Source organism: Branchiostoma belcheri, unplaced genomic scaffold, assembly GCF_001625305.1.
Source record: "Branchiostoma belcheri isolate BF01 breed outbred unplaced genomic scaffold, Haploidv18h27 scaffold201, whole genome shotgun sequence".
NCBI classification, from domain to species: Eukaryota; Metazoa; Chordata; class Leptocardii; order Amphioxiformes; family Branchiostomatidae; genus Branchiostoma; species Branchiostoma belcheri.
The window spans coordinates 274,481-285,600 of record NW_017803503.1 but is presented as its reverse complement, the minus strand read 5'-3'; the positions used below and the strand labels follow the sequence as shown (position 1 = coordinate 285,600).

At 42.9% G+C, this 11,120-nt stretch overlaps 2 protein-coding genes across 2 annotated transcripts; one reads left to right on the top strand and one right to left on the bottom strand.

The window, feature by feature from the left end:
* Positions 1-503: 503 nt before the first annotated feature.
* On the bottom strand, positions 504-4,177 carry LOC109469397 (monoacylglycerol lipase abhd6-A-like). Its single transcript, XM_019767902.1, has 8 exons — positions 4,050-4,177; positions 3,236-3,395; positions 2,688-2,801; positions 2,211-2,343; positions 1,658-1,779; positions 1,366-1,420; positions 1,037-1,134; positions 504-676 (listed from the first exon to the last, which is right to left on the bottom strand). The coding sequence occupies exons 1-8, from the start codon at positions 4,175-4,177 to the stop codon at positions 518-520; spliced, it is 969 nt and encodes a 322-aa protein (XP_019623461.1). The 3' UTR covers positions 504-517.
* A 3,302-nt stretch (positions 4,178-7,479) lies between these two features.
* Positions 7,480-9,784, top strand: LOC109469400 (opioid-binding protein/cell adhesion molecule-like). Its single transcript, XM_019767905.1, has one exon. It carries the CDS (start codon positions 7,884-7,886, stop codon positions 8,961-8,963), a length of 1,080 nt encoding a protein of 359 aa, XP_019623464.1. The 5' UTR covers positions 7,480-7,883; the 3' UTR covers positions 8,964-9,784.
* The last annotated feature ends 1,336 nt before the right edge of the window (positions 9,785-11,120 follow it).

Genomic DNA, 11,120 nt, shown 5'->3' with positions numbered 1-11,120 from the left:
TAGGTTAATGTGTAATGTTCTTAATTTTGTAATGGTGTTGATTTGAGAGATGATATTGTCCGGTAGTGATCAGGTCTGATGTGCATTGTTTTGTGATGATTAAATCATTTCTTTCACAACTTGGAGCCTCCCTTCTCTTTATCTAATTGAAATTACAAGTTACAAGGCACTGAATAAAGAGACTCTTTCATTGACCGTCTGTCACCTTCCTCAGGGCAATTCTGACTGGTTCACATTGCACAGCACAGGTGTTGCTGTAATAGATGCATTCCAAAATGCAAGTGCAATGTGAACCAGACTCACATCAGAATTGCCCTGAGGAAGGTAACAGACGGTCACTGACATGTTGGATGAATAAACCACTTGGTTGTGTTGTCTCTTTATTCAGTGATTGATGAAAGTTGATGAAAGTTAACCATTCACAGAAGCTACAAGGCACATTTGGTGTCTACATGTGCCTGTCATTTTAAAGTTAGATACAGATGCAAGAATGTGACTGAATGAAATTCCACATATCTTACTCATTATTTAGAATGGATTCCCTGAACCGTATGAGTAGACTGGCAGTTTTGCGGGGCCTTTCGTTCCCCGGGGCGTGTCCACATCTGTCCAGCAGGTCCACCCGACAGTTGGGGACAGCTTTCTCCAGAACTGCTGCAGCCGATGGGGGGAGGATCTAAGGAGATGGAAGGTGTTAATATACAAGACAAGAACATACTACTGCTGTAGTTGTCTTTGTTCACAAATGTTGATACTGCTATCTGAAGAATGCAATGAACAAATTTTTCTCTAAATACTAGTACTGCATTCTTGTTTGGCTTGTAAAGGATTTGAATATCATGAATAAATCCTCTGCCAGTTTAGCAACACGTGTTTGGAATATGAAATGAAAAATAAATGAGTAAAATCAACAGAGGTGTGGCACAGCTGAAGGAACACAGGGAAAACAATTTTATATGTACACTGTAGCACCCATTGAATATCCTACATAATACTTTTTAATCTAGTATCATATGGCATAGATTTATTCTGATACCTGATCATGCTTCCCCCAAATGACCTGGGTTGGGGCTGTGATTTTGTCCATATACTCCTTTTCAAGTATGTCTGGGGTTTTCCTGGACTCGGTTAACACTGCAGTGAAAGAAAACATGTAATACATGTTTTTAGAAGTCCTGACTTACCAACAACATTTTCATACTGTTTGGGATTTCAAAGGTGGGAAGTTAAATTTCCAGGTGACATAAAGTCATTCTAAAGGTTGATCAGCTCCCAGATAGTATAAAATACTAGTATTTTAACTAAACTACATACATTCAACTTGTAGATGTAAATGTACAACATTTTAAAAGTCTCAAAACTCACTTTTTCTGTAAAAGTCATGACGTGGTTTCCGTAGCTCTAACACTCCTTCCAGAATCTGTGGATGGCCAGCAATGGAACAGTTGATACAGCCAGTATCATTCATGTATAGATCCAGTAAAGAAGTAAAAGCCAGAATGACATTTGTAGACATTGTAATGTAACATTGAGTAACATTGCCCTCCATACATGTAAAACTAGTCTGTGGAGAGCACAACACTAATGGGTAACTATAAGGCATGAGTTAACGATAGCACACATATTGACTAGGAGAGAATTGAGAGACAATACACACCATTTCAGGTGGTTCTACAACCTTCCAGTCATAAAATACTCTGTCCAGCATCTCTTTTAGAGCTGTAGTACTCTCAGGAATCAGCAGTGGTCCTATATGCTCCAGGGGTGGTGTTCTCACACCTGAAAAAAACAAAAACAGCCACAGTCAGCAGTTGAACACTATTCTGTTTTATTCTGGGTAAAATTAACCAGTGAAACATATGATCCCAACTACATTTGAATGTGACAGATATAATTACTAAAACGAGATGTCGGCAGAACATACATGTACTGCACCTGCCCGAAACCCCGATTTTTCACATTTTTTGTTGGATTTTTGGTCAATGTTGCATCAGAATTTTGCCTGTTGCAGACAATATCTTTTTCCAGTACTTGGAAACTACAGAATGATGAGATGTTAACCTTATATACGCGAGTACGACCTTACATGACACATTCTGACAAAGTGCTATGCACAATACATTACGCGTTTTGCACAGGTGCAGTACGTTCTGCCGACATTCTACTAAACCCTTTGGTCACCCAAGGCCCCATATATATAGGTAACCTACCTGCAGGACACATCATGGTGAGAGCTGACACCTGTTCCGGATGACTGGCAGCGTAGCAGCCGGCTATTGCCCCTCCCATGGATATCCCTACTATGTGGAACTGTGTACGATCCAGTCCAATGGCACCAACAAACTACACAAATAGACAAGGAAAGGTCAATATTGTTCTGTTAAGCAAACAGAACTTTCCACTACCATCATTTAAGAGTGTCTGTTTTATCATTACACGGGATTAGAATAGTTACTGCAGAATATTTGGCAAAAATATAATCCAACTGGCCAGGGGAATGGGTCCACCATTACAGTTTTATTAACTGTGGAGGCAAATGAACTCTACACCGGCCAATTATTCTGCCTATTTGGCTAAATTTTACCATTGTTGAACCTGCATTGTTGAACCTCTATTTTGGCAATAAGTCAAAGTAAGATCATCCCATCTGATCATCTGCATGAAGAATAGACTTTGAAAGTACATACCTGGTGTAAGATGACCAGACCATTCTGGAAACTCAGATCATCGTCAGGTTTGATCTCAGTGTCTCCATGTCCCGGCAGGTCCACAGCTATCAGGTGCAGGTGTTCAGGCAGGTACTACAGACATCGGGGAAGTTTTAATTGTTTGAATGGTTTAACATTCACACAATCAAGTGTAATATATACATGTATATGATAACCATCCTCTGCATTGCTGAGACGATAAAAGACTTGGGTAAGGGGGAAGATCAGTATGGTATAGTTTTAACGCCCCGTACTGTGTTCCCCAGTACCCCATTGTTACCCCCAACAATCGTGCCTCCTAGCAAAATACACTAGGATCACACATTTTACACATGCATCCTGTAAATGTGAGCATCTATTTTCGAGCATTGTAATGGAGATTACTGGCTCCAGCACATACAATAATCATTAAATCGTCACCATGCCACTGATTTTTATTGCCTGCCTTGTTTTTTTATTCTTTTCCGCCATGTCGAATCAAATAAGTGTGACCTCAGAAAAAACTGTAACTGATTGTCTGAAGGTACCTTTATCATTTCACACCAGGTTTCTTTCCTGTCGGTGAATCCGTGCAGGAACAACATGGAGGGTTCTCCATCCCGTGGCTCTCCTCGTTCCATGTACGCAACCTGCCGTCCCGCTGCCTTGACAAACTTGATCTTGAAACCCGTTTTCCACACATTGTACCTAATGGGACAAGTATGTAATTGTAGCAGTGTGGTTCAAGTACCACCAACTGACCTGTCCAACAGATCCAGACCTTTTAGCCTAGTGGTTTGAGCATTCGTGAGCTGGCAGTCCGGGTTTGATTCCTGGGAGCATTAGGAGACTTTGTGTTTTACTCAACCCATTGTGTTGTGTTGTGTTTCTTAATCTCATTCAGAAAGGCTATCCTGTTCTTGTACCGCCATGTCATATTGCAAATAACTCACTCTCTCACTCACTCATTTGCTCGCTCACCTGCTCATTCACTCACTCACTCACTCCTTTGCTCACTCACTCCTTTGCTCACTCTCCTTCGCTCACTCACTCAATCACTCTCACTCATTCACTCACTCAATCACTCTCACTCACTCATTCACTCAATCACTGACGCTTACTCCTTTGCTCACTCACTCCTTCGCTCACTCACTCCTTTGCTCACTCACTCAATCACTCACTCATTCACTCACTCAATCAGACACATACTCACTCCTTTGCTCACTCACTCCTTTGCTCACTCACTCCTTTGCTCACTCACTCCTTCGCTCACTCACTCAATCGCTCACTCAATCATTGCCCATGATACTGTAACAACTATCGAGCTAAAAATTCTAAACAATAATGTAGAGCCTGGCTTACCATCTGAGTAGGATAAGGATATAAGCAGGACGGAGATAGCACACAAACAGGGCGGCAGCTACTGTGGACACCAGTGTACCCCCTCCGGCCAGCAGGATCAGGGCAGGCGAGGCAGGGAGGACATCCATCTCACGGGGGGCCGGGGAGGGGAGTGGGGGGGCAGGTGAGGTAGATTTACACCTGAAGGTAAGGAGGGGGAGGAGAAAATCCTTTGTTAGACAAAGGTTTTATTTGCACCGCCTTGGAACCCAAGTTCACTAGCTGGCTCCACTGCCCCCTAGGACCCCTGTAGTGATTTTTAGCGAAGACAACAAAGGCCACGCTGAAAATCGGGGCCAATGTTCACGATTATTTAACCATATAAATTGAGTTTGACTACGACCAACTGTGCAGAGATCACACACCAAAATACAGAAACACAACAGAAGAAGTTTAAACATCAGCATCACACTAAAATTCAAGGTAAAAGGCGTAAAGAAGTGTACCGTGGATGTCCCCGTGGCCACATGTACAGAACAGCTGTCGATTCGACCGCTCGAACGATGACCTTCACTTCGCTTCGCCTTGCGGTCTATCAAGATTGCCCTGCCTCCTACCGGTTTTACAGAGAGTTGCAACCGTACGTAAGGGCAATGACGTATTGCTGATACTATACATGTAATATCATCACATACGTCAAAAATCTTACGATATTAGTCCAAGATGTTCTTTAGGTTATTCGCTGAACATGATGATACTCAGATTAAAAAATCGTGAATCAGCTCAAACATCAAAATTCGCAAAATATTCGTACAGTGGGTCATGTCACATCATATTTTTCTTGCCTGGCAATGACGCCTTTTGTAAATCTTATAAACCCTTGGGTCAGCGTTTCATTTTTTTTCTTTGACAGTTTGAGTGGATCGGTTCCAGAGAGAACTGTGGAAGTGACAATGAAAGATACAGCTAGCCTCGTCGGTACTATTTCAGCAGCTCTGTATGCCGCTTTGAAACGTTCAAGTCAACTTGAGTGCTTTTTCCTTTTAATCCAACTGGGCATCAGGTTTGCGTTGTTGGCCATTTATGATTTATCCAATCGATCAAAGAACAACGCCTTGGTTGAGCAAGAGGCCTAGGGACTCAGAGTTTTGTTTGATTGCAGGCTATATCCGCTCAAGTTTACGACCGTTGCAACGGCCGCTTTGACCTTCAACTCGAAAGAACCGTACAGATCTACAGGCATATGGTGGCGGGCATCGATCTGTGAAATTTGTCCACTGAGATATATAAACAGCTATTCGTGCACTTCTTTGTAGACAGGGGGAGCTGACGAGGCTGACGGTTTGAATGTCAAATTTGGCTTTGCGTTGACTAGGCTGAATTCACACATACACGATACCTCAGTACGCTATTCAGCCTATTGATTACGCAGCAAAGCGAAAGGGTGATCCATTCATGCGCTGTACGGTTCGTTTGAGCGCCACTATACACAAACCCTTGGAGTATATTGGGCTCGAGGGTGGATCTGTAAGAGAGGTGATTTCTTACACTTAAGCTTTTATCGTGAAAAAAAACAACTGAATTTGTTTTGGCAAGTGACCGGACCTTTCGTGCATAGAAAAGCTTTTAAAAATGCCTTTACGACAAGACAAAAACAGGACTTTCCTGTATGTGTTTGCAAAGAAGCTAGCCTAGCTAGCCTGGTTGGCAGATTTCCTATCGCTGAAAACATCTGGACTGCGCGCGGGTTTTTGCTGCGTTAGGAAGCTGAGGTGCTGACCCTGGCGCCGTGGCTTTTCCCCTGCTTGCAACAATGATATAACAAACTTAATAGAATCTCTAGCTCTAGGGTACCGGTGAACCATGCTGATTTGATTATATCACGGATGACGTTCACGCGCGCATGAATTTTCGGCCGTTTCCAAAAAAAAAAAAAAATCAACCATACTGTAAATCGTACAAATCAGTTGCAAAATAAGGAAATATACAACAGTAAGTTAAAAAAAAGATCGGAAAACGATACCATATGTCGTAGAATACCAAAATCAAAGTGAAAATGTAAAGAAATTCAATTTGAAGAGTAGATTATTTGTCATACCATACTCTGTGTCATTTGTTCAACCCTCATGACGTAGATTTCATGTTGAATCAGAAAGCAACTTTTTTTTTGCCAAACTTTTTTTTATTCGCACGCTCGCATCAGTTTTAGGGTAACGAGGGGATCTCATCCATATAATCAAATCAACATGGCCTAACTACCATTTGGCCAATGGCGCAGTGTAAAGGCCTTTGGTAACTCCTCAGTACAGTACACGACGACTCAATTTCTTATCGCGGGCCTTATCAGGCTAGAGGAGTAATTCAATCTGCGCAGTAGTAATAGTTACGCCAGCACACTTGAACTTGGGTCCTGAGTATTAATAGAGAGTAATTACAAGTTGGAGAGAGAGCACCGAATCTAAGACCAAAATTGGGACAAGCGTGTAATCGAGGAAAGGGCAACCCCTACTTTGAGAGGCAGGGAAGAGGATTTATAGAATGGAAATTCTAAATGCTGATTTTGGACTTTTCGGTGATTTTGGTAGAATTAGATTGTGTGGCATCTCTGATCTCTCTTGGACTAGCATTCAAAGTAATATTTGCGAGTTGAAAACACTGTTCAGAAGATTCTTCACAGCGATCATCAAGGAAACAGGGCGTGTACAATGTAAGTTGTGAGGAAAATTGAATCAATGTGCTTCAGACAGAAAAGACGTCAACGGGACTAGCCGGGTGGTCAAGTTGATTTATCTGTAATGTTGTATCCGATCTTCCCTGATTAAGTTACGCGAAAGTCATGATGCTATTAGTGCTACTAATTAACAAAGCAAATACATGTAACTGTCTTTATTGACATCGCCATTGATTTACCCTCCAAGCAAATATAAAACGGGGCATATATAGAAATGTAACGATGTTCACCCATCAACCTCTACTTGGAGAGTACATAAGGGATTTGTAAAATCTAAATATTTATCACAGAGACCTCGTGTGTTATTTACATATGTCCAGACATCGATTAATGACATTATATAGGTCATTGGTGTAACCAATCCTAGCCTTGGCGTAACTTGCACTCGCGGCCGAGGGAAAAAGATCATTCTCTAGTTGCCACTGTTGATATTTTGTTGACCAGTAGAATGAAAATGACTACAAACACCAGACGTACGCAAGACAACAACACGGGGTCACTTTTCAGTTGATCTACTGCTATTTCTTTTTGTTTGAGTGAAAATTGCCCTAAAGCGGTGGGTACATAGAGTAACTCTGTGGCGAGGCCTTATTTGGTGTGTCCCCAGGGACCCACCGGGTGACCCACTGTCCCCCCTCACGGCCGCTTCACTTTAACTCATGTATTATTCATCCGACCCGTTCAGTACATCCCGTCTACTTTCTGCATAATTAACGACCTTGCCTGCAACTGTTTCAGAAATTTTCATCTCCGTGCAGACGACCGTGAGAAAGCCTACCGTTCGCGGGGAATCAGTGTCTCCTTCGCGCATCAGGTGTAGGTATCGGCGAGGACTACTTCTCTGCCTGACACGGCGCACGTTTGCTCGCGGCAAACAGTCGGACCAGATGGACGGATGAGCTTAGCCCGCAATTGGTACTGTTTGGATTGTAAGTACGGGAGCCGCCGCGGGGATTAAAAGTACAAGTACGCTAGCTGCACGCCCATGGGAAATCAATCTGTGCCTTGGCTTGCCGCCAGAAGCCAATCACTGTGCCGGGAGGGGGTTTACTCACACGCACGACAGCGTACGCGTGCAGCCACGGTTTAGTAGCGATCAAGGACGCGCGACAGCAACGTTTCAGATGGGGTTACTACAACTGCACGCACGGACGATGTCTCGGCTCGTGGCAACAACAATCCTCCTCTGTTTGTGGGTCAACTCGGGGCACTGTCAGCAGAATCCTGGCTTTGCTTCGCCCGTCGCTAGCGTGGACACGATCGTTGGACAGCCGGCCATCCTGCGATGTACCGTCAAGAACAGGGGCGACGCTAGGCTTAGCTGGGTCAAGAACAGCATCCCAGTAAGTATGGGCAACGACATCCTACTGGCCGACAAAAACCGCATGTCACTCATCAACACAGGCAGACAGTACGATCTGCACATCACAAAAACCGTCCTGGAAGATGAGGGAACCTACACGTGTGTCATCTACTTCTCATCAGGGTACAATTCTTCTTCAGGGGACCTGACAATCTTGGTGCCTCCCACCGTACAGTCTATGACCGTGAACGGCCAGGAAGTGGGACAGAAAGTAGTAGTGGAAGAGGGGACAGACACACTTTTTAACTGCACCGCCACGGGCAAGCCTGTACCGAATGTCATATGGAAGAAGCTCGGCAAACACGGTAGCGTGTTCTTCCAGAATAGCACGGTACTCATGTCAAACGTCAGTCGCACGGCGTCGGGACGGTATAGCTGCTTGGCTTCGAACAACGTTTCGCCAACACACAACAGAGTCGTGGATTTTGAAGTCCACTACGTGCCAACGGTGACCCCTCGGCGGTCAGAGGTCATGGCGGTATTACGGGGAAGGACATCGCTAAAATGTGACGTGGACGCCCTGCCAGCCGCGACACAACTGGATTGGTACAAAGATAACCGTAAGATCTCGCTGGGACGGAGATACGAGTCTACCGGAGGAACGACGGGAACATTGGTCCTGGAGCTCGCGGACGTTAGGGACGGAGACTTTGGCGAGTACATTTGTCGCATCAGGAACAGTGTCGCTCTGAGAGAAGCAAGCATCACGCTCTACGAAGTGGCGACACTTCCGCCGACTACGCCGGGATATGCTGAACTTGACGTTGGGAGTGGTCATCGGTTAAGTTGTACGTGTATAACTGTGTTATGGATGATCCTCGTAACTCTCATACTTCAATGATAATGTCCTCACTCATTCAGGTATTATATAGCATATAGTCAGGCTGGCAGATGAGATAGCTGTTGTGTACCAATACACGAATGCAAGTATGTACTGTATCTCTAATATTTGCCTAGGGGTAAGAAATGTAATTTATTGTGCTGTGTACTTCTCTAAATCTAATGTGTGCAAATTATTGCCAGCCTGTAGGCTTCCAGCAACATAGGGCTCAGAAATGTAGATAAGTCTTTGTAATAAGTTATGATAAGGATTTGTATTATGACACTGGGTGTGTGTATATGTGATTGTGGCTGTAAAATGATAAGAACTGTGCTTGCCTGGAGCTACCTTGGGAAAAATAACTCCAGGGGCTTCTGAAATAGATTTGGAGCTCAGTGTGACAGAAATACCCTTCAAAGGATGCTTATCGTCAAGTCTGATGTCTCAATAGCCTTAGCACCAAAAGTGGTACTGAAGGACAGAAATGAGCCGTGATGGTAGCACTTAGCTCTGCATGCACCACGTAATTGACATTGGAGTCTGAGGACTAAGCTTAGAAAGATCCCTCCTAAATGTCTACATGACAGTGAAGGAAGTATCAGAGTACAGTTTGTTATAGTTGTCCAATTCCAGCCTAGGATTACTGACTTCTGCTGTGACGTGATATGGAATCATGGTGTCGGGAAGGGTTAGAAGTCTTCAGCAAGCTGTCCTTGTAGATTTACCCTTGGAAAATCTCTTAGCCATTAGCTAAGAAGACTACTAGTCAGGTTAAGACTATGAGTTTGGGCACATGGTTGGAATTGAAATGTGGTGGTTGGCTGGTGGTGAATTTCACATTCAAGGGTGGACAACGAGGTTTGTAGGGATGGGATAAGCTTTGTGTCTATCTTATGACAGCTTGTTCTTGCGTTTCCTTTTGTTTGATTTTTTTAGATAACTCATCCTCCATCAAAAAAATGAGACAAGACATTCCTGTGTAAATTTATTTCCAATTTTATACCATTCCACACTCTACAATCCTTCACTATTGTTACATGTAAGAAATTTCCAATTTTAATATCATGCAGTTGAACCATTCATAAATCATGTACAAAATGACTGTCAACCAATGATGGTTGCCAGAATGCCCTTCCTACTAGTAGTGCCTAGATGAAAGATGTCTGATCTTTTAGATGCACTTTAGCTGTCTCTTGCACTTTGAAAAAGTGACAATTCACTGCTGGCTAAAAGTGTTCTGGGTCATGTGCGGTGACTGTCACGTATCCTGGTAGCCATTAGTGCACACTGTCGGTGAGATGACTCAAGATGCTCAGTTCTTATGCCATCATCAGGTTATACTTAACTTATAGTGGTGTTTGCCGTATTCTGAATCTGCTATCTTTCAATTGAAAATAAAGATATGTACCGTAATGGTCATAATGTCAATGCTATACTGAAGACAACAGTGATCATTTTTGTGGATTGAATTTGGAGTTCATTCTGTTGGTTTTACTGTGAGGGAGGAAAAATTTGAAACTTCAAACTCCTTGTTTTTGCCTTAGAGAGGCCGTTGTATGAAGTATCATATAGAGATAACAGTTCAAAGTATGTTTGTTCAATACAGACATTGCTATCTGCTCACCACCCTGGCTCCAAGGTTAATAATGTGACCCATCCACACGTCATAGACGAGTAGATTCTTATTGCGTACGATGTTTGATCTCTGTGTGATCTACAGATACACACATCACTGGTGACAAGCGGGGATTCAAGGAAGACTTCATTCACTTTGATGGGCGACTGGTAGATTTTGAGCAGTGATGAGCACTTTTTGAAAAGTTCCTGTCATCTTCAACGTATCTATTTCAATTGTCCATCAGAGAATGCTATGTATATGACTCGTTCTTTTATGTGAAATTTTGTCAATTTTAGAAAATGTTGTGAAGAATTTTATGGGTTTAAATTACTGCTATAACTTATAATATGAGGTTTGCATGTTGACAAATCAAATAGCAGGAATTCTACATTGTAGAGTTGACCTCAAAGCATTGAACAGATGGTTTTAAGTCAGCAGTCATCCTGAAGCCATTATTTTTGTACAGAATAATTTGTTTACTAATTAGGATATTGCATTACAAGCTTTAATTCCAAATGATTGAAAAACAAGGGTGACAAATATACTCACAGCAGACAATG

Excerpts from the sequence above, each read along its gene's own strand:
- LOC109469397 (XM_019767902.1), bottom strand. The coding sequence starts at position 4,177 with ATGGATGTCCTCCCTGCCTCGCCTGCCCTGATCCTGCTGGCCGGAGGG. Across the intron at positions 2,802-3,235 it reads CCTGGTGTGAAATGATAAAG|TACCTGCCTGAACACCTGCA; the intron begins GTACCTTCAGAC and ends CGATGTCTGTAG. Across the intron at positions 1,135-1,365 it reads TCATGACTTTTACAGAAAAA|TGTTAACCGAGTCCAGGAAA; the intron begins GTGAGTTTTGAG and ends CTTTCACTGCAG.
- LOC109469400 (XM_019767905.1), top strand. The coding sequence starts at position 7,884 with ATGGGGTTACTACAACTGCACGCACGGACGATGTCTCGGCTCGTGGCA.